This window comes from Phodopus roborovskii, unplaced genomic scaffold (genome assembly GCF_943737965.1).
Source record: "Phodopus roborovskii unplaced genomic scaffold, PHOROB, whole genome shotgun sequence".
Classification (NCBI taxonomy): Eukaryota; Metazoa; Chordata; class Mammalia; order Rodentia; family Cricetidae; genus Phodopus; species Phodopus roborovskii.
Genome location: NW_026126619.1, coordinates 4,021,135 through 4,045,119, shown reverse-complemented (window position 1 = coordinate 4,045,119; position 23,985 = coordinate 4,021,135). Strand labels below are relative to the sequence as shown.

The 23,985-nt window shown below is 38.1% G+C and overlaps 1 protein-coding gene across 1 annotated transcript in view; it reads left to right on the top strand.

Annotated features, from left to right (window-relative positions):
- Positions 1-23,082, top strand: part of Acss3 (acyl-CoA synthetase short chain family member 3) — a 162,832-nt gene extending 139,750 nt beyond the window's left edge. Inside the window, exons 12-16 of the mRNA XM_051206396.1 lie at positions 10,488-10,569; positions 12,711-12,833; positions 21,667-21,766; positions 21,853-22,028; positions 22,910-23,082. Coding sequence (XP_051062353.1) covers positions 10,488-10,569; positions 12,711-12,833; positions 21,667-21,766; positions 21,853-22,028; positions 22,910-22,978 — 550 coding nt within the window. The 3' untranslated portion in view covers positions 22,979-23,082. The remainder of the gene's footprint in view (positions 1-10,487; positions 10,570-12,710; positions 12,834-21,666; positions 21,767-21,852; positions 22,029-22,909) is intronic.
- The last annotated feature ends 903 nt before the right edge of the window (positions 23,083-23,985 follow it).

The window sequence follows — 23,985 nt, the reverse complement described above, 5'->3', positions numbered from 1 at the left end:
CCCATTAGCTCCTCCTTGTTCAGGTCAGCTGTCTCTATGTGTTTCTGCAGCCTGGTCTTGGCCTCCCTCTCTGCATCTGGATTCCAGTTTGGCTCAGTGTTTAGTTGTGGGTGTTTGCTTCTGTTTCCATCAGCTACTAGATGAGGGCTCTATGATGGTGGATAAGTTAGTCGTCGATCTCATTATCAGGGAGGAAATTTATGGTAGCCTTTCCACTGTTGCTGAAATTGTTAATTGGGGTCAGTCTTATAGGTCTCTGGACATTTCTCTACAGTCAGTTTTATCTTCAAACCTATGAGGGCTTCCTCTTTTATTCTCTCTCTCTCTCTCTCTCTCTCTCTCTCTCTCTCTCTCTCTCTCCCTCTCTCTCTTCTCTTGTCTTGCCTTTTCCTCCCCTGACTCATTCTTCCTAGACCCACATGTTTTCCTATATTCCCCTTCTTTTTCTCCTAGTTACCATCCCAACTCACTGCTCCCACTCCCTATATGCTCAGGAGACCTTGTCCCTTTCCCGCTCTGTGAGGGACATTATATGAATCTCAGAATCCTCCTTGTATCCTAGTTTCTCTGGAGGTGTGAAATGATCCTTTGCCCTATGTCTAAAATCCATATATGAGTGAGTACATACCATGTTCCTCTTTTTGTGAGTGGGTTACCTCATTCAAGATGGTTTTTCAAGGTCCACCCATTTGCAAATTTCAAGATATCATTGCCTTTTTTCCGCAGAATAATATTTCACTGTGTAAATATGCCACATCTTCTTTATCCATTCGGCAGTTGAGGGGCATCTAGGTTGCTTCCAGGTTCTTGCTATTACAAATAATGCTGCTGTGAACATAGTTGAACAGATGTCTTTGTTGCATGGATGTGGATCATTTGGGTATATGCCTAAGAGGGGGATTGCTGGGTCCTGTGGTAAACTGATTCCCATTTTCCTGAGGAACCACCATACTGATCTCCAAAATGGCTGTATGAGTTTGCACTCCCACCAGCAATGGAGAAGTGTTCCCCTTTCTTCACATCCTCTCCAGCACAAGTTGTCAGCGATGTTTCCAATTTTAGCCATTCTGGCAGGAGTAAAAAATGATATCTCAAAGTTGTTTTGATTTGCATTTCCCTGATGGCTAAGGATTTTGAGCACTTTCTTAAGTGTCTTTCAGCCTTTTTGATTTCCTCTATTGAGAATTCTTCCTTCAATTCTGTACCCCATTTTTTAAATAGGGTTGTTTGGTGTTTTGTTGACTATTTTCTTGAGTCCTTTGTATATTTTGGAGATCAGCCTTTTGTCAGATGTAGGATTGATGAAGATCTTTTCCCAGTCTGTGGGCTGCCATTTGGTCTTGTCAACTGTGTCCTTTGCCTTACAGAGGCTTCTCAGTTTGAGAAGGTCCCCTTTATTAATTATATATATCAGTGTCTATGCTACTGGAGTTATGTTTAGGAAGCAGTCTCCTGTACCAATTTGTTCAAGGGTACCTCCCACTTTCTCTTCTAAGACATTCAGTGTGTCTGGATTTATTATATTGAGGTCTTAGATCCATTTGGACTTGAGATTTGTGTATGGTGATACACATGAGTCTATCTGCAATTTTCTATACCCCATCATCCAGTTGCACCAGCACCATTTATTGAAGATGCTTTTCTCCTCCATTTGTATACTTTTAGCTGTTTTGTCAAAAATCGGGTGTTAGTAGGTGTATGGGTTAATATCAGGATTCTCTATTTGATTCCATTGGTCTACTTGTCTATTTTTGTTCCAATACCAGGCTGTTTTCAGGACTGTAGCTCTGTAGTAGAGCTTAAAGTCGGGGATGGTGATTCCTCCTGAAGTTCCTTTATTGTACAGGGTTGTTTTAGCTATCCTTGGTCTTTTGTTTTTCTATATAAACTTGAGTATTATCCTTTCAAAGTCAGTGAAGAATTGTGGTGGGATTTTAATGGGGATTGCATTGAATCTGTAGATTGCTTTTGGCAAGATTGCCATTTTTACTATGTTTATCCTACCTATCCAAGACCATGGGAGATCTTTCCATTTTCTGGTATCTTCTTTAATTTCTTTCTTTAAAGCCATAAGGTTCTTATTATATAGGTCTTTCACTTGTTTGGTAAGTGTTACCCCAAGATACTTTATGTTGTTTGTGGCTATTGTAAAGGGTGATGTTTGTCTGATTTCTTTCTCAGCCCCTTTGTCATCTGCGTATACTAGGGCTACTGATTTATTTATTTATTTATTTATTTTTTAGTTTATCTTGTATCCTGCTAGTTTGCAGAAGGTGTTTATCAGCTGTAGGAGTTCTCTGGTAGAGTTTATTTGGTCACTTATGTAAACTATCTTATCATCTGCAAATAGTGAAAGTTTGACTTCTTCCTTTCTAATTTATATCCCCTTGATTTCCTTTTGTTGTCTTACTGCTTTAGCTAGAATTTCAAATACAATATTGAAGAGAAATGGAGAGAGAGGGCAGCCTTGTCTTGTTCTTGATTTTAGAGGAATAACCTTAAGCTTCTCTCCATTCAGTTTGATGTTGACTGTTGGTTTACTGTATAATGCTTTCCTTATGTTTAGGTATGTTCCTGTTATCCCTGATATCTCCAAGACCTTTTTCATGAAAGGATGTTGAATTTTGCTGAAGGCTTTTTCAGCACCTAAGGAGATGATCATGTGATTTTCATTTTTAGGTTGTTTATATGGTGGATCATATTGATAGATTTTCGTATGTTAAACCATTTCTGCAACCCAGGGATGAAACATACTTGGTCATGGTGGATGATTTCTCTGATGTATTCTTGGATTTGGTTACCAGTATTTTATGGAGTATTTTTGCATGAATGTTCATGAGGGATATTGGGTTTTCTTTCTTAGTTGTGTCTTAGTGTGGCTTGGGTAACAAGTTGACTGTGGCCTCATAAAAAGAGTTTGGTAATGGACCTTCTGTTTCTATTGTGTGCAACAATTTGAGGAGTATTGGTATTAGCTCTTCCTTGAATTCTGGTAGAAATCTGCACTTAAGTCATCTGGTCTTGGGCTTTTATTTGGTTAGAAGGCTTTTGATGACTGCTCCCATTTCATTAGGGTTTATAGGTCTATTTAAGTTGTTTATCTGTTCTTGATTTTTTTTTTTTGTAAGTGAAAGTTATCCAGAAATTTGTCCATTTCCTTTGAATATTCAAATTTTGTGGAGTACAGGTATTCAAAGTATGACTTGTAAATTGTATTTCCTCAGTGTCCATTGTTATTTCCTCCTTTTTGTTTCTGATTTTGTTGATTTTTATGTTCTCTCCCTGCTTTTCGGGTAGTTTCGATAAGGGTTTGTCTATCTTGTCAATTTTCTTGAAAAGCCAATTCTTTGTTGCATTGACTTTTTGTATTGTTTTCCTGGTTTCTGCTTTATTGATTTCAGCCCTCAAATGGATTATTTCCTGGCATCTACTCCTCCGGGGTGAGTTTGCTTCTTTTTGTTCCAAGGCTTTCTGTTATGCTGGTAATTCTCTAATGTGACTATTCTCTGTTTTCTTCATATGGGCACTTAGTTCAATAAACTTCCCTTGTAGCACTGCTTTCAAGGTTTCCCATAAGTTCAGTTATTTTGTGTCCTCACTCTCGTTGAAGTTTAGGAAGTCCTTAATTTCTTTCTTTATTTCTTCTTTGACCCAGGTATGGTGTAATTGCACATTGTTCAGTTTCCATGAGTTTGTAGGGTTTCAGCGATTTGTGTTGTTGTTGAATTCCAACTTTAAAGCGTGGTGGTCTGATAACATACAGGGGACTATTCCAATTTTTTTTTGTATCCGTTGAGGCTTGTTATGCCACCTGGCATGTGGTTGATTTTAGAGAAGGTTCCATGTGGAGCAGAGAAGAAGGTATATTCTTTTGTGTTTGTAGGGAATGTCTATTGAGACATAACTTCTATTAGTTCTTTTGTTTCTTTGTTAAGTTTCTGACTGGTGGTCCTGTCTAGAGGTGAGAGTAGGGTGTTGAAGTCTCCAACTATAAATGTATGAGGTTTTATGTGAACTTTGAGTTTTAGTAGCATTTCTTTTACGAATGCCTTTGTATTGGGAGCATAGATTTTCAGAATTGAGACTTTGTTTTGATGGATTTCTCCTGTGCTGAATACAAAATGACCATCTTCATCTCTTTTGATTGATTTTGGTTTGATGTCTAACTCCTATATATTAGGATAGCCACACCTACTTGCATCTTGAGCCCATTTGGTTGGAAGATATTTCCCAACCCTTTACCCTGAGGTAATGTCTATCCTTGAAGCTTAGATGTGTTTCTTGTATGTAGCAGAAGGGTAGATTCTGTCTTCGTATCCATTCTGTTAGCCTGTGTCTTTTTATAGGGGAGTTAAGACTATTAATGTTAAGGGTGAGTAAGGACCATTGATTGTTGATGCTTGTTTGTTTTAGATTTGTTGTGGGAGATGGCATTATGACTATATTTGCCCTGCTTTACCCTTGGGTTATGATGAAGTGGGATTAGCTATTTCCTATGTCTTTTTAAATTCCTTGGGTTGGAATTTTCCTTTCAGAACATTCTGTAGGGCTGGATTTGTAGACACATATTGTGAAAATGTGGCTTTGTCATATCTTATTTTCCCTGTCTATAGTGATTGAGAGTTTTGCTAGGTATAGTAGCCTGGGCTGGCATCCATGGGCTCTTAGTACTTGTAGAACATCTATCCAGGACCTTCTGGCCTTGAGAGTTTGCATGAAGAAGTCAAGTGTAATTTCGATAGGTCTGCCATTATATGTTACCTGTCCTTTTTTCTTCGCTCCTCTTAATATTCTTTCTTTATTCTGTATGTTATGTGTTTTGACTATTATGTGCCGAGGGGTCTTTTTCCTTTGGTCCAGCCTATTTGGTGTTCGGTAGGTATGCTTCTTGTACTTCCATGTGCATGTCCTTCTTCAGATTGGGAAAGTTTCCTTCAATGATTTTGTTGAATGTGTTTTCTGCACCTATGAGCTGGGCTTCTTCTCCTTCTTCTATACCTATTATTCTTAGGTTTGGCCTTTTCACAGTGCCCCACATTTCCTGGATCTTTTATGTTCAGGATTTGTTGGATTTAAGATTTCGGTCTATGAATCTATTTCCTCTAGTTTATCTTCAGTGCCTGAGATTCTCTCTTCCATCTCTTTTATTCTGTTGGTTATGCTCGTGTCTGTAGTTCCTGATCGTTTGCCCAGTTTTTTTATTTCCAGCATTCCTTTGGTTTGTGTTGTTTTTATTTTCTCTATTTAGTTTTCAAGTCTTGAACTGTTTCCTTCACCTGTTTAATTGTTTTTTCTTGGTTTTCCTTACTTTTTAAGAAATTTGTTAATTTCTTCCAATTTTTTCTTTGTTTTTTCTTCTGTTTTTAAGGGATTTTCTCACATCGTCTTTGGAGACCTCTATCATTTTTATGAAGATAGTTTTTAAGTCGTTCTCTTCTGCTTCATCTACTTTGGGGTGTTCAGGTCTAGTTGGTGTAGAGTCCTTAGATTCTAGTGTCGTCATGCTTGCCTCTCTATTGTTAGATGTTTTCTTGTATTGCTGTATTCCCATCACTTCTTCCAGTGGGTGCAGGTTGGGTCTCTCTCTTTATGGCACTCCCCCTATGGGCTTAGGTGGGTCAGAATTCCATGTCTGTAGCTCTGGCTGGCTTAAGCTCTCCAGGAGGTCTCTCCTCAAGCAGAGGCCCAGTGATGGGGGTCAAAGATCAGGCTCCAGCAGAGATCCTGCAGGCAGGACTCAGGAAGGTCATGTGGGGATAGGCAGATCTGGCCTTGGCCTGTTTCAGTGTTCAACTAGAGCAGTGAGACAGTGGGCAGGGAATGACACAGGGTGGGGGGAGGGTAGGCTATTCATGGGGGGTGGGTGTATTAGAGCACCAGGAAAGCTATCTCGCTCCAGCAGAGGCCTGGGGATAGGGTTCAAAGATCCATCCTTCAGGCTGTGACTCAGGATGGTCCCACAGGGATAGGAGGATCTTTGGCCCAGGCCTGGAACTCTAGCAAAGGACCAGCGGTGGGGGTCAGAGATCAGGCAGGCAGGGATTCAGGGTGGTCCTGTATGGGTAGGTGGGTCTAGTGTCTTATCTCTCTATCTATTGATCTATACAACATCTATCTATTATCTATCTATTGATATATCAAAATCAATCTCTACCTCTATCACCTATTTATCGATATGTCTATCATCTCTCTATCTTTCTATTTATCTGTATCTATATATCACAAATAGTTTCCACTCTGAAACTTTTCTGCATTTCTCTAGCATTAGAATGAGATTCACCTCAGGGGTCTGTGTTTAAGATCCCTTTCAATACTCAAAGAAAAACATCTGAATTTATTGAGGTACCACATCATGTTAGTGAAGAACAGAGAGCATGTCCCTCCCTCATCTCAAAATAGGTTGCACTTGTGAACAATTAAGCTGTTTTCTTGAATTATTACATTGATTTGAGACAACCATACTTGCCATTTCTAGCAATATATATGTTAAATAGGGATATAAAATTTCATTCTGGAAGCTTTTGGAAATGCAGAGTTTAATTTACTGATATAAAATATTCTTCCCAAAGTATCTTGGGTATTTTCACTTTATAGTATTTAACTCACTTGGAGAAGTGATATAATAATATTATATATTATATATATATGAGAAAACAACATTAATTATAGACTTCCTCCTGTAGTACAAATAATAAAAACTCAGACACAGATATTGGGGTTTAACCTGAAGATCAGAAAAGCAAAACAGCCAGCCACCAGCTCTTAGCTCTACCGAGGCGGGGGTGAACCTGTCCACACCATGACTGGAATCTGAATGCCACAAACTAAAAACTAAATACCTTAATGAGACCCTGAGCTCCTGTCTTATGTATATATATATATATGCTGGGATTAAAGGCATACACAACCACTGCCCAGCTAACTAGTGTGGTTGCTGTGATTAAAGGTGTGCACCACCACTGCCTGCCCACTATGGCTGTGGCTAGCTTTGTATTCTGATCTTCAAGCAAGCTTTATTAGATCATAAACAATATATCACCAAACCTCCTATTTGCATTGTTAAAATACTAAATTTTTACATTTTCCTTTATGCCGGGATCTCCATGCAATTATATTATTGTATTATTAGTGCTTGACATGCAGAGTAAGAGAGAGCAAGCCTGGAAGAAGCAGCAAGTGAAGGAAATGAATGCATGATTTAACACACATATGAATTTGCAAACAAATGTAACAGCTGAATAATTCCTCTGATGGCCTTTCATTTTTCAAACCTTTATCTGTCCACAAGCTACTTCCTGTGTTAATTCATGAACCAGCAACTCTTCTAGTTTAGGACAGTACAGACATTTAAGTATAGTGTAAACAAGGCATGGTAGTCATTTTGTTTGTTTGCTTGTTTGTCTTTGTTTTTCCAGATGGGTTTTTTTTTCCCCCTGTAGCTTTGGATCCTGTCCTGGAACTCACTCTGTAGACCAGGCTGACCTCGAACTCCAATATTCACACGCCTCTGCCTCTTGAGTGATGGGTTTAAAGTCATACCCCATTACCACCAGCTGGGTAGCACATGTTTTTAATCCCAGTGCTCAGGAGGCAGAGGCAGAGGCAGAGGCAAGGGTTCTCTTTGAGTTTGTCGCCAGCTCAGTTCATATATGGAGTTACGGGTCAGCCAGTGAGATGCTGTCTCATAAAAACATTCATGCTTGCTCCCCAGCCTCTCCTGTTGTTATCTGTCCTACATGCCATAAATGGAAATCTTAAGGATATTCAAAATATTTCACATGAACACTAAGTTTCATCACTAAAATTAGAACCAATTTTAAAGGAAAGTTTGTCCTTCATTCCGGCTTGTGGAAAATTGGTCATTATTAATATTTTCAGACTTCCTACCTTAGATTCTGTGATCTCCTGGTTCTAAATCTTTTTGGATTGTTGCTTTTTTTCCCCCAAAGTTTTTTCTTCTTCCTCTTGCACAAACTCCAAGGTTTTTATATCTATTGAGACACTTATGTCCATGTGGGCTTACCCTCAAACTTTTAGACATAGGATTAATATTTATTTGTTGTTGTTGTTGTTGGTGGTGGTGGTGGTGGTGCTTATGTGCGTGCGTGCGTGTGTGTGTGTGTGTGTGATAAGTAGAGGCTGCTCTTGAATTCTCATTTTCCTGCCTTTTCCTTCTAACTGTTTGGGTAACAGACATTAGTCACACTACCTACCCTCATAATGAACATCATAAATGATGGCTCTCCTTTTGAAGATGCAAGTTGAGTGTGAAATTCAAAGTTCCCCTCTCGCTACATCCCAGGTTAAGTAAATATGAGGGAACAGCAATTGTTGGTCCACAAAGGAAACCGCCACCTACCTCATGATTTTCTACAGGAATGGGGTTTATTAGAATAGAATGGCCTCAAGGCTTTGAATCAGGCTTCAAGGTGAGAGGGAGAGGGTTAGGCCGAAACAGCATGATATGTGTGAGGATCTAGCATGATGGGCCTTTAAAAGAAAGGGAAGTTTCATTCATTTTGAAACCTCGACAGGAGCTTCATTATAATAAGAGTGATGAGTGAGATGTGTGGGGACTTGGGGGAAGCAATACAGACGCCTATGAAACAGAATTTCTGCTTTTGTATAGATACAGTTGGAGAAATAGTTGTTTAACAATATGTTGCTCCATATGTCTATTATGGGGAATATATGTGTGCATACCTAGACCCACATTCCTATGTACCAACACACTTTAACTCTGTTATCTTTACACCAATATGGAAGGCCTCCATACCTTGATATGTTTTGTGGGAGAAAATGAAAGTGACCTCTTCAATATGAACCCACATCAGGTTATTCTCATTCATTTAACAGATACTCTGCTTCACGAATTATTGCTGTTCCTCCTGGCCCTTTGTGGAATTTGATTTTCCACTTAAGGTCTATTTTACTTCTCTACATTTGGCATGCCAGTGATGCCCTTAACTTGATTATTAGACGTTGTTACATTCATGTTATATTTCAGTGTTTGAAATTGACTTTTATTCCTTTTTGCAAAATGTCACCGAGCTGATTTAAAACAAACTGATAAAGCAAAATTGTTTACATGGCGATTTAAAAAGATTAGCATAGTAAAGTCATTTGAAAGCGCCCAGGGGGCTTATCACCCTCAGCCTGGTATCTTTAAACAGATTCAATGATGGGTAGGAATGGTAAGGGCTGCAACAGTAGCCATGAGCCAGAATTTCTGTAGCTTTTGCTGTTGTTCTGCCTTTTGGGATTGCTAAGTGCTTTCCCTTGCATTTTCATAATTCCATAATGTCTTGAAATAACAGCATATTCCCAATGTTTTAAAGAGACAAAATTAAAGTCCTTTAAAGGGGAAAGTTGAGCTAACCACAGGGTGACTGAACTTGGTGCAGAATATGACTAGAGTGCCAGTGATGGGAGCCCACAGGTATTCATAGCTGCTCCACTCAAGGTAGCATCTTCTGCCAGTGGTGAAAGTAAGATTCACTGCCATGCATGGCTGACATTGGGATGGCGCACTGACCCTGTCGCCATCATCATCTCCACACTGACAATACTGGTATGGTTTGGATGTGTCATGTCACCTAATGTGGACAGTAGCCATCTCTCACTTTTCTCAGGGATAAAATTGGGACACCGACACTTGACTTGGTGATGTTTCTAGCTGAATGACTTGAAAATATTCCTCATGTTCTATCACATTTCAATTTCTAAACTACGAAGAACCTAAAAGTTTTCTGTGTACAGGAAACTATTTGAGTTGTTGATGGGCACCTCTTATTAAGAACCATAAGAATTTATTCTAGTTTATGTAAACACAGATAGATCAGTCATAGGTAGAGGCTAAGCCTTTCTATGCAAATATCACTGGTTTGGGGAAAGAATGAAATATGGGATTGGTTGTGTAGGAAAGAAATACAGAAGCCAGTATTCCGTATGCTCTGTGTTTCCATTTATCCATTGGAGTTACAAAATATACAAGGCTTAATTAATGGCCATGAAAAGAAGAAAGAATATTCAGTGAAAGACAGCTTCAAAAGAGCAGGAGGAATAAAGGTTGCAAAGATAAGGTCATATGCTAACTACCTAAATGCAAATATTCCAGTGGGCAGACAAAAGTGAAAACTGGTATGTTGGTTCTTTTTTTTTTTTTTAAATTCCTATAAGTGTTTTTCTAAATAGTTCACTTAGTTCATTTGCTCAATTTCCAGAGATTATGTGTTTTCCACTGAAACAGTGTGTTTATTAGTATTTCAATTGTGCATGTGACCGGTTAAGAAACTATAATAATTCTTAAATAATTGTATTATTATTTACTTGCCCTCAAATTTAAGCATGATCTTCCCAGAGAATTAGTGGTCCGTGTTTGAACAAGCAATTTCATTATTTTATCACAATGTAAAATAGTGTTGATAATTATTATTGATTGTATTGTTTTATTCTTAGTTATTCTGTCTTCTTTGCGTTTGTATAAGGTTGCCATTACCACCTGGAGCTTTTTCGGGACTTTGGAAGAATCAGGAAGCTTTTAAGCATTTATACTTCGAGAAGTTTCCTGTGAGAACTTTAATATACTTTCAAGTTTTTTTGTGTGTGCAATTTGTTTGTTTGTTTGTTGTTTTTAATCTGGCACCATAAGGAACTTGCTTCTCGGATCATAGATCAAAAATAACTCTTCAAATCTATGCAAACCAGCTTTCAGATCTCAGGGATAACAATGGTGAAATCAGAATTATCCAAACCAGTCAGTTGGATAATCATTGTCAATCTCGATGCATGGGAAGTTTTCACTCACTCTTACTAACTATAAGTATCAGAATATTTTAGAAGTAAATCCAGTAATACTGGACTCTAAACACTTTGGACATTATACTGGAATCCTTTGTACAGACAGAGAGCCAGCAACCACTCCAAGCTAGAAATTCATTAAGACACCTCCACTAATCAAATGTGTTTTCCATTCCATTATCTAGTTTTGACAGTCCTTCTTAATGTTTTTTATTTTAAAATACCATTAAAAAATAACGATATTGGTTAGGAACAGTATTCATAAAGTCAGTCCCTCGTCCCAGTCTGTCAGCTTCTCATTCGTCTGTCACCCCATGCCAAGGTGTTGTGTGTTATGTTCATGGCCACACCCTTCTTGATGGTCCACATCAGCATCCTACACTTACCTCATCCTTATGATGTGCCAGGTCAAAATGAATGAATGATGAGGATTTCATAAGAGCCTTGAGTCCAAGTGTTTAGCATTCTAGCTTTATTGTGTGTGAGTGAAAGATAGATGCCCTACTCAACTAGACAAATGACAGGGATTAAATTGCTTTCTTTAGAAAGACATCCCAGAGTCAAGTGACCTCAACGGCCAAGATTAAACATTTTCCCGATCAAGTGTGGCAGAAGTATTTGTCATTTGACTTGACTCTAGTCAGCCAATTCAGTCTATATGATGAGCCACAGGTAATGCATCAGAGTACTGATACAATTCATTACCACATGATGATGGCAAGCAATATGGTCATGTGGTTTTAGCATGATTGCCTTTGAGATCAATAGTCTCCTCTTAGTCCCAGGGCATGGTTAAACTACAAGAGGTACCTTGACATTTTCCCTTGTTTCCTGACCTCATGCCTCTCATCTACAGCCTTGTAAAAGCATCAGTGGTCAAGCAATTTAATCAGAGCTCATGCAGGTTAGATGAAAAAGCCCTGAGGCCGTAACCAAAATAGCCAGCTCTTCACTGTTTCTCTAAGTGTGGCCTCCCCTAATTACTGTATGCAGTAAAAATTGCAATTCCTGAGAATGTGTGTCAGAATCTCTCCTCTATCATAGATACCATTTTGTAGAGTTCATTGAAGTCTGGTAAGGAGTATGGTATTATCTCTTTTCAGAGAGAACCATATCAAGTATTAAAAAGGGTAATAGATACAAATAGTTACTTGTCTGGGGTTTTTTTTTAGAGCCTAAGCTTAAACACAAGTATCAAATAAATTAGAGGTATTAAAGACAATATATATAGTTTTCTTCATAATTAGTATTTTTCTATTGTGATTTCTAAAAGAATAAAGGTGTATTACTTTGAGATTGGTGAAATATTGTATTTCATACTGATACTGATTATTAAGTTTCACTGAGGCCTGAGTTCAAGCCCAAAGTCAATAAACTAGTGATTTCTTTCTATAATTTTTATGAAAAGTTTTTGAAATAGATACAATTTGATATCTTCATTAAAAATTCCCTTATAACACCAAAATGTATCAGAAATATTGAGCCATTACTTCTCCATTAAAAAAAAGTAATTGGGTTCACAAACGTTAGAATCCTAAGTTCAAATACTTAGCTTGAACATATATAAGGATAGTTTAACTTCCCTAGAAGCAAAAGTATCTAATTTTCAAAACCAATAGTGATGTAATCTCAAAGCTTGTGAAAATAGTCAAATGCTCACAATAAAGGAACTTATGTCTCATTTGAAAATCATTCTTTCACTATTTAATTTTTAAATTAACTATGGCAAGTCTCTTTCATTGTATAAACTCTAAGCTTTTGTATTTGTATAGAATCTTGTGTCCATCATCAAAGGATAGCATATAAATTTCAACAGTGTAAATTAACTATTTATATTTTACCAAGCTTTGAAAATGATCATGTGTTATTGCTTTTGCATGCTAACTAAATATATGCATTTTTATTTTCAGGGCTACTATGACACTATGGATGCTGGCTACATGGATGAAGAAGGTTACCTATATGTTATGTCTCGGGTGGATGATGTAATAAATGTTGCCGGCCACAGGATTTCTGCAGGTGCTATTGAAGAGGTATTGATGGATACTGCTCTTCTGTGCCAAGTTATAACAATGAACATTGATGAACTGAGGTCTGGTCATCTGGAAAGTGGTGATGCCTTCATTTGTGAGAAAAGCTAGGATCTTCTCTCTCCAACACACACCTATCGGTGTCTTTCTGCCTTTTCTGCTTGTGTGCATTTCCATTTTACCCACACTTACACTTTCCTTCTTATGTGTTAAGTAATAATATTATGTTTTATTTTTCACTAAGGTAACAATTAACAATGTTAAACAGATTTGTAGGCATATTTGTCATGCATGTATATTTTTGATGGAATATCTAAAAAAAAATGTCTGTTTTGTTTTAAATGTCTTGATTAGTGTTTTAGTAATACACCTTTTCCAGTATCAGTTTCCTATTCCCTGCTGAATTACCTTAACTCATCCGCCACAAATCAGCTGATGCTATTTGAGTAGCCTGCTTTTAGCTCACCTGTCTTTAGTGTAGGAGTCTGCCATTTCTCCAGGAACAGGCCGGATTGATAGTGCAGCTTTGAAGAGGATTTTAAGGTCAAAGAGTATGTTTTCTGCCATTGCTGCTCTTTCTCAGTATCGCTTCAGCTGTTCTGACTCTTCTACATTATAGACGTGATGAACTTCCCTGTGGTCACAATGAATCCATTCACCAGTATTATAGCAAAACCCGTAGGTTTTAAGTCTACAGATTCCCCTAGGAAAATTTATATCCAAATGAATCTGACCTTCCAGCCCACAAGCTTTATTGCCTCCCCAATGAAGTAGGTATTCTTTGATATTTTGCTTTCATAATGTATTGTGTGAACATATTTTGGCAGATGCATTGTCGAGCATTTGATGTTTAGCTACTAAAGGTAGAGTATATTTTTTAAGTAGTTTACAAATACTAGTAAATGTATATATTTTGGCTTTTCTAAAATTTAAAGTACTAGGCTATTTTGCTAACTATATGTAACAAAATTTAAATGGATTTTTTTAACCTTTAGGTATCTTGATATAGTTTGTGTACAAGCAATGCTGTAATTTTTAAAAGCAGCTTGAGAAATATACCATGTGATAAAGCTCACATGGAAGGTTTTTTATTAGGGGAAAGGGAATGCAAAAAGGGGTGAGGGGAGGAGGGAGACCAGCATCAGGAAACAGGATGGGAGAGAGGCAGAGAGAGAGAGAGAAAGAGAGATGAAGAGATGAAGAAAGAGAAACTAGGAGAGGGAAAAGAGAGAGGGAGGGATAGAGAAAGGAAGAGAGGCAGAGACAGAGAGACAGAGACAGAGAGAGAGATGGGAAATGATCAGGGCCCTTTTAAAAGGGAACTTAGTGAATGTGCACAGGTGGTGCTCTTAGTGGCTGCAGCTGAGGGTGTATCCTGTCAGGACCCCAAGGACAGGCCAGTACATTTGCGTGAATACTGACAAGCATATTACTGTGAATATTGTTTCTTTTCTCTTTTTAAATCTGAAGGTTCTTATGTTTATTTTTCTGGTCTTTGTGAACTGGATGAAATTTCTTATTTAATATTAGCAAAAATGGTGAAAGCCAATAAATAGGATGTCATAGAGGGGTTCTTGAATTAATCATTTCTATTTCTAGGTTTGATATGATATAAACTCACCTAGTTAGGCTGTGGCAAGGCAGTTTTTATTTGTTTTTTGTTTGTTTATTTTGTTTATAATGTACAGCTTACATAGAAGAGCATGCAGTGTTCTGGAACCTTCCAATGTCATGCTTTTCCTCAATTTCATATCTGAAGTATGAGGAGATTTTTTGTCTCTGACATTCACCTTTGCTCTCATCTGTGAAGTTCAGATGTTCTGAAGGGGGAATATTCGTGAAATTTTCAGCTTTTAGCTTCTTCCACATTGAGCGTCCATCTCCTACACCTGCACTTGAACCTACAGAATTTGTTCCAGAAAGATGTGACTGTTTGTGTTCCCTTCTTAACTTTCCTTTTCCTGCAGTGACTTACCCTATCCCCTCATTCTTTAATATATCAAAAAAAATCATTGAATGTTTTGATTTGTCCAGTGACTGGTTGCCAGGGTAGAGTACTGACTTTAAAGCTAACAATAGAATCCAAATATCAAGCCTTTATTCACTCTGGCCCTGTTCGCCTCTCATTGGTTTCTATGAGATAAACTGGTATTTCACTTGGCAATGATGTTACCTGGGTTCATCCCACAGTGTCTTTAGGAATGATATCCACAGGGACAGGACGGGTAAGGGTCTGTGTGTATCCTGGCACATCCTGAGATAGATTAGGGTGAGTTAGCAGAGATCCATTCTTGATCTTCATAAGTCCTAATAGGGATGAGAAAGGCAAAGAGCAGAACATTTATGCTTTTAGTATGGGGTGGAGAGATGCCTGTGCCCCTCCCACAGGGTATGCTGTTCTTCATGAGAACAAAGGGGTTCAGCTTACTTGATGTTCAACTAGTATGAAGAGTGGAACATCTAGGGATCAGGAACTGGTCCCGAATTTTTGTAGTATTGATCTGGAGTGGAAAGATGAAGTCTGCTTCAAGGTTGCTCTCTCCCTTCATTTGATCCTCTGCCAAGGCATAGCATGTTCTTCTCAGATCTCTTTCTGTATACACTTATTTGAATTCCATATTTGAGGATATGGGAAAACATGTTATAAATCAGAAAACTAGGGAATGGACAGGAGAGTTGCAGATAGGAGTAACAGGAAGGTATAGGGCAGTGAACATAGGTAAAGTATATGCGAATACCATTTAAAATTTTCTTTATAAGCCCATCACTGTATACAAAGACTAATGCCAATCAAAACAGAAATTAAACATTGTAAAAAGAAAATGGAAAATATCGCCAACTAGTTTTACACTGTGGTTTGTGAAACAGCTTCAGTTCTCAACTTCTAGAGTCCTGTATTTTCAGTAAGAAATGAGTATATTGTTGATTCCTGAGAGATTCATGAAAAAAAAAAAAAAAACTGACAGGCAGCCATTATAGGTTTGAAGAGAAAACTGAAAATTCACTCTAGAGAAATATCCAGAGACCTACAAGGATGACCCCAACTAACAATCTGAGCAACAGTGGAGAGGCTACCTTAAATGCCTTTCCCTGATAATGAGATTGATAACTTACATGCCATCATAGAGCCCTCATCTCATAGCTGATGGAAACAGAAACAGACAACCACAGCTAAACACTGAGCTAACATCCTGGAATCCAGTTGCAGAGAGGGAGGAGTGATAAGAAAAGGGGTCAAGTCCAGGCTGGAGAAACCCACAGAAACAGCTGACCTGAACAAGGGGGAGCTCATGGACCCCCAGACTGATAGCTGGGAAACAGCATAGGACTGACCCAGACCCCCTGAACATGGGTCTCAGTTAGAAGGCCTGGGACCTCTGACAGTGGAACCAGGATGTAACCCTGGTACATGAAATGACCTTGGGAGCACGTTCCCCATGGAGGGATGCTCCCTTAACCTAGAGACAGGAGGGAGGGCCTAGCCCCTACTCCAAATGACTTGACAGATTTTTATGATCCCTCATGGAAGGCCTCACCCTCCCTGAGGAACAGGTGGGGAATGGGACAGGACGGGGAGTTGGGGGTGAGGGGGGGACAAGAAAGGGAGGGAGAGGGAACTGGAATTGTTATGTAAAAAAGAAAAAAATTAAAAGAAAACAATTCATAGTAACATTAATTTTGTCAGTTATAGGTAAAAGTATACTACTGAGAAAGGTGTTGTGTAACAATTAACCATCTCATAGGTATTTTAGTTGGTCACATGTCATTGTAACTAGATCTAGTTACTCCAATTTTTTTTTTTTTTTTTGTTGTTCCTATAGCAGAACTCTAGAATAGTTCTTATACAACATGGAATACACAAAGAGCAATTCAATGAAGGAAAATCTTGAGCTCACATGGTTAATAATTCAGTGTAAACGGCTCAAAAGATCCCATAGCCCATTCTTCTCCTTGTAATTGACAGTTTCATCTTCTCTAATGGCCATGTCTGATTTTAGGACAAACAGAACAACTTTATTTTTCTTGTAGTGATGACCCTTTTTTCTCTTGAGTGTCAGTCAGTGAGATTTTTTTTTGAATTAAAAAATGTCATAAAATATCCTAGAACATATCTTGTTACTAAATGCCAGCATTTTGTCATAACGTGAAATAGAATTTTTTTTTCCTTCGTGTATTTCAAAGTATTGTCAAATGCTGGTTCCGCTTGCATGAAATTTTAATTTCTTGCTTTTAGAAGATTAGTGCCACCGTTCATATGCCTTTCTTGAAGCCTCGCTAAGCGAACTATGCAAGTGATGTTTGCATAGCTCTTATAGGTTGGAGTCCTTAGTTTCCTTACTTTTAAATTAAAACTGTTGTCCTAGTCAGTTATTGTGGATTTTTATGCTTCTACTGATGTCCTCCTCACTGTGTGTAACAGCAGAATTTAGATAAGCTCAAATAAGCTAAGTAGAAACATGAGAAAAAGGACTGGAGTGGTTGACTTCTAGCAGAAATATTGCTATGTAGGGTCTTAGAATATTTCTTAGCCCCTGACTCTGAACTCTCTCGTAGTATAAATAAATGATTAACTAATCACTTTTTTAATATCTGGCTTGCTTTCCCTTTATTTGGAATCTTCTGTAGCATGTTCTTGCTTCTCATAAAATCGCTTAATAAATAATATGCAGCAGGTGTCTGCAATGTTCTCTCCGATATTTTTACTACCTCTTATTGATATGCCCCAGTCTTACTATTTAGTTTCTTAACTTTTCAATGAGCAAGGCTGGAATGTTAATAGTTTTAAAAGTAGGACGTGCCAAGTATTATCAAGAAGCGATTCATAACACATTTTATGGAATGTGATTTTTAATGCTATTATACTATTATCTTGTTTTTAAAAGGCTATAATTTATGATAACCAGAAATTTATGCTTTAGTGTATTTCAAAAGAATCTAAGGTTCTGACTCTACTGAAAAGTCCATTTCCATAAAAGTAACAATTAAGTGATGATATTTAATGCTGAAAATGCTTATCTTTTTCTAGTTTTACTAATTAAAACTTTAAATTTTTAACTTATTACCTTATAGTTTTTTCAATTCCTTTTCCCTTTATTTCCTTTAACCCCTTCAAATCCATAGACTCTTATATATATATATATATATGTATATGTATATATATATATATTATATATGTGTGTGTGAATATACAAAATATATTCATAAACATATTTATATATAACCATATATACCTTACAGAGTTTGTTTAGTATTGCTTGTGTGTATATGATTTCAGGGCTTACCGTTTGGTATTGGATAACCAATTGGAGGGCTAAATAAAATTTTAAAGGGGTATTAAATTAGCAAAGAACATAAATTCCGCTGATGGTCTATGAAGACCTCTGTAAGAAATATTATAGAACATTCTGTTCTTTCCATTCTTTGTACAAGTAAATGGAGCTGTCAAATAGTTTTTTATAAATTTAAAAGGACATAATTTTTTCAGATCCCAGTACAAGAAATAGCCTTCTGTGCCTACTTAGTGATAAGAGCTATTTTAAACACTGATTAATCTTTGAAAGCTTAGCGAGTAGCTAAAGGACCGAGAAATCTGAGGAAGTTCGAAGTGTTCTCGTGAAAATTGTGACTAAAAATTTCTAGTTCAGGGTGAGACAAGATGAGTAGAGTGCCAGCATATTCTCTCTTACTCGGGTCTCTCTTACTCTTATAGACAATGTCTGTGGGAAAGACATTGGACTCTCAGTTCAAATTTGTTAATTAATCTAACAATGTCCCTGGGAGTCTGGGAATCTACTCTGAAAACACTACCTGGAAAGCCCCGGGCAATGTCTTTGTACATTTCTTCCAGGAAAGTTGGCTCTGATGAAGCACAATGTTTTCCAAGTTAGATGTTTTGTTTGTTATTTTAAGAATGACTCCAATATGATCGAAGGGAAGTTGGCTCTGATCAAGCACAGTGTTTTCCAAGTTAGCTGTTTTGTTTGTTATTTTAAGAATGACTCCAATATGATCGAATATATTTCCATGTATTGCCATGTCCTCTCAAAAGACCCCTGGCCATTTCAGTTCCACCCAATGTTAAATAACTTTTATGTTTAAGTAGTTACAATATCTCTGAATATATCCTGGGAGTACTGGTGAAGACGCTGAACCTCTGTAACCATGTACCACAGCACTCTGGTGGTGCCTCTTTCTACTTGGCCAGTTGTTATGAGTAGGTTTTCTCCCAAGCCTGGTCCCAGAGCCATGCCAACTCCCAATAACACACAGAGACATTGTATTTGATATAATCAGGTTGCTCAGTTACTAGTGTTTCTTATTGGCTAGCTCTGCCTTAAATATTTAACCCATTTCTATTAATCTAAATTATGTGTGTCCATTAGATGTTGCTGTTCCTTATGTCCTGCAGACTTTCTTCTTGGCACTTCCTTCCTCAATAATATGATTTATGTCTACAACTTCCATTGCCATCTTCGCATGAATGACATCTCACTGTGATATGCAGACCACATATCTTCTCAGATCCCTGCACATAGTTTCTCTACTTGGGTGTCTTTAAGGTATCTGAAGGGAACATCTCCAAGGCAATATGTGATGTTTTCTTCCTAAGCCTAGCAATTTCTAGCTTTAAAAAGTAGACAAACAAACAAACAAACAAAACCAAGCAAACGAATAGAACAAAAATCATCATCCCCCCCAAAACAAAAAGTCAATAAAAGTAAAAAGCCAATTTGAATATAGAAACATTATGGACCTATGGGAAGGAATTTGGGCAGAGCAAAGGGATTATTGTTACTAAGGGCTCATGGAAATAGAGTATGGATGATCAGACAGGGCACTTTAAAATGAGTCAAGCTATTCTGTTCATTGTACAGTGGTGGTGATACATGTCATAAATTGTCAGAACCTATTAGATTATAACAAAGATGCACAAGTGTGTACAGAATGGACTTGAGTGACGGCAATTTCCAATGTCAGTTCCTTGTAACAAATATGCCACTTTGATGCAGATGAGTCAAGAAGGCTGTGTATACAATGAAGGCACGATCTCCGTGGGAACTTTCTGCTTAATTTATTGTAATTCTATGCCTACCCTAAATATACACCGTAGAATTTCACTCTGCCTTTGCATTTCTTCTTGAAACTGCTTCTCTTTCCCAGTGCTGCTATCATACAAGCTGAGTCAAATCCCCTAAGCAGCTACCATTTAGCAAGTTGCAGCTTCTCTGCCACCACCCACACTGCCTGCTCTCAGCTTTCCAGCCTCACTCATTTCTTTCTGAATTGACCTTGTTTAGTTTCATTGAGATTTTCCTGTCCCCTCTTCCTTGTCTGGTAAGTGTCTACCCCTATCTTTTTATTGTCTTCTGCTAAGGGAAGATGTCTCTGGGGTCCATATCCTTGGGTGACATTAGCAGCTTTAGGTGCTATCTTGCATTTATATAATCCATTCTCTCAGATACCTTAACAAATGGTCACAAAAATTAAAGATTCATGATGACTTATTAATATCTTTCTCTGGTAGACTAAGGTCTGTGAAATATTTGTCTTAGGGTTTCGGTTGCTTCAAAGAAACACCATGTCCAAAAGGCAGTTTGGCAAAGAAAGTGTCTATGAGGCTTACACTTCAGTGTTGCTGTTATCACTGAAGGAAGCCTGGGCATGAACTCAAACAGGTCAGGATTCAGGAGGCAAGAGCTGATGCCAGGCAATGGAGGGGACTTGCGTATAGATTTACTTCACATAGCTTGTTCAATCCACCTTCTTATAGGAAGCATGGCCACCAGCCCAGGGATGGTACCACTCACCATGGGCCGGGCCCTCCGCTGTTGTGATCACTGAATGAGAGAATGCCTCACAGTTGGATCACAAAGAGGCATTTCCTCAGCTGAGGCTCCTTCTTCTAATGATTCTAACTTGCATCAAGTTGACACACAAAACCACCCAGCACACTACTCTACGCATTTTTGCTCTTCACTGCAGTTTAGAAAGCATCCAGTATGTGTTGAATGGATGAACAGAAGACAGAATAACTCCAGAGGATGAGTTTGTATCATTCTCTTTGTGTCATGGCCTCTCTTATTACCTTTGGAAAGAGTGCAATATGCATCACGCTCAGAGGAGGTCTTCCACGTACACAGTTTTATAAGTTCCATCTAAGAAGATAATTGAACCATATCCATCTATATTGCCTGTGGTAAATAAGTCTGTGACCTGACAGATAGCCGTTTTGTTCAGTATGACATACAGAGCTAGGGTGGTCCTTATAGCAATGCTAATCTGATACCAAGGATCCTATGCATGACAAATCTTCCCTAAGTGTTTTGAAAGCCTCTCTAGGTGGAACGATCCACCCACTGAATAGAATGTTCCATTATTTCTCAAAAGCTAATTCACTTGTTCATTTTGGAGCATCCTTGGAAGCCACTGAAGGGCACACGTATTAGGTAGACAGTTCTGATATCGAGTCAAATAGCCCCCAAGGCTTCCTGTTAGAAAAGGCCCATGTGCTCTGTTTACATGTGGTACCCACAACATATTTTCTTTGACTTCATTAATAAGCAATTAAGGTGAACAAACAATCCCTTTACTTTCCAGATGAGCCAAGCAATTTATCTTTGTTACTGTCAGCCCTTAGTAACTACCTTGGGGATCCTAACTGATTGCCTCACATGAAATGGTATGAAGCTGTAGGAAATGCCAGGAAAACAGCTATGAATTATCATGATTCTCTTTTCTAATATTTTAATATTAGAAATCTAATATTTTAATGTTATATGTGTATTTATTCTAATAACACACATATATTTTAAAGACATGGCTTTTCTCATTCCAGTCTGTCCTTTCCCATGGCACTGTGACTGACTGTGCTGTGGTTGGCAAGGAAGACCCTTTGAAAGGTCATATCCCCTTAGCACTCTGCGTGTTGAAAAAAGGTGAGCCAGCTTTGTCTTAATTGGCTCTTGGGTCTGAATGATTCACATTAATTTTGGCACTTACCAGCTTGATTTTTTTCCCCTAGATATAAATGTTACAGAAGAACAAGTTCTGGAAGAAATTGTGAAACATGTGAGACAGAGCATTGGTCCTGTAGCTGCGTTTCGAAATGCTGTTTTTGTCAAACAGTTACCCAAAACAAGGTCTGGTAAAATACCACGGTCTACACTGTCTGCCTTGGTCAATGGCAAGCCTTATAAGGTACATAATTCAGAATCTATGACTCTGAGTCCTGAAATGGTTTTGCTCATATGTGTGGCATGAGCAAAATTCTGTTAAGGTTTTCAATCATGAATTCTATCCCAGCTAACCTTCTTCCTCGTCCATAAGAATGAGAGTTTGAGGAAGATATACATTGGTAAGAATCAGATGCTTTACTTACAGGAATTGACTGTGAATTTTGCTTTTAGCAATTTTGTAAATTTCAAACAGACTTGCAGAAATTCACTCCTTTGAACTAAATGTATTGATACTCACTAGTGGCTATCCATATTGAGAAAGTGAAGGACTTGAGAAGTCTAAAATGTTCTAATATATCAGTGCTAATTATTTCTACTAATCAAGAGTCGTAGGATTCTTTAGACTGATTCAAGTACATACACGTTCATACACGTTTCAGTGTTAATGCATCCTATTGTCTTGAACAGCTATAATTTCATCAATTGTCTGAGCGAATTTCCAAATCAATAAAAATACATTCCGGAGATTATGTGGAAATACCAAAAACTTTTCTAACACCATTATTTCTTTTACTATCCCAAAAGATAAATGTTTAAGTACTGTGCTTGAAGGCCCCTGTTCTACATATTTTTTCTGTGTTTATAACATCATTGGGGGTATAACTCGTGAGACCTGTAACCCTAGCATTCGGGAAGTAAAGTGTGGCAAACCGGGAACTCAAGGCTGACCTCTGCTTTGTAAGCCAATCTGTATGTACTACACGATACCCTGTCTCAAGAAAAAAAGAACTGAAAACAAAACCAAAAAGACAAATGCTGAAGCAAAGCATGTCACTGTTGTGCAAAAAGTCCCAGAGAAGTTCAAGAGGAAACGATCATCTGACACTGTCCATTTCTTTCCAGGTCACTCCTACTATCGAGGACCCCAGCGTTTTTGGTCACATAGAAGAAGTGCTGAGGCGGACCTTGTGATTTTTATTTACTATTTCCAGTCAGTCTGTCTTAGTTTTCTAGCTGGACTTAAGTTGTTTATTTTCTATAAATAAGCACGTGAAGAAAATCCCTTACCAAGTCAAATGTGAGCCTTAGAGTTAGGTTAATTCAGCGTAGCAGCCCCCGGAAGAGGCTGTATTTTGTGTTGTTACCTGAGCCAGTTCGCACTATCACCTCTTTCCTGTAACACGGGTCATTATATGGTTATCTCTAACATTAAGTAACATGTCTTTGGTGTATGATTTTAGAAATCCATGTGTCTTGCAAACACATTTTAACTGAAAGCACCTAATATAAATGCACTTACAGGAGATAAGAACTCGTCACACTCTGATCAAAATCTAAACTCAAATCAAAGTCAGAATATAATCTAAAATGTTATCATGGGAACTCAAATGTTGCTTAAGATGACGACCTTGTTTCTTAGTAATCATCTAGACAGACTAGGTTGCCTAGCAACCCAGGGTCCCAGGGTGGAGCGCCCTTTCTAGGTTTTCTGTTACTGGGTAAGGGGGGACATATGTCTGGCAGCGAAACTGCACAGCTTTCCACCAAACCTTTTGTAGAGATGAAGGCTTCTCAAATTCCCTGCCACAGTTGTCTGTGTGTATCTTGATGCCTTCAGATGGCATCAAGGAAATGGCATACAAGTGGAATGGAATGGAGTGGCAGGAAGAATGATATAAAGAGAAATTACAAAGTTTTCATCTTATTCTAAAAACCATGGACTTTCTGGATGCTATCAAGTCCCCCATTGTTCCCCCCCCCCTTTTTTTTTTTCCTTTCTTCTTACAAGGTCACATGTTTCCTAGGTTGGGCTCATATTTGCTGTATAAGAGTGGCTGACTTTGAAACCCTGGTCCTCTTGCCTCTAACTCCTGATAGCATGAACCCCCGAATTTAGCTCCAAATTAGCATTTTTTCCTTTCTTATGGGATTGTATCTAAAGCCTCATGCATGCTAGACAAACGCTCTTCCAATGAGCT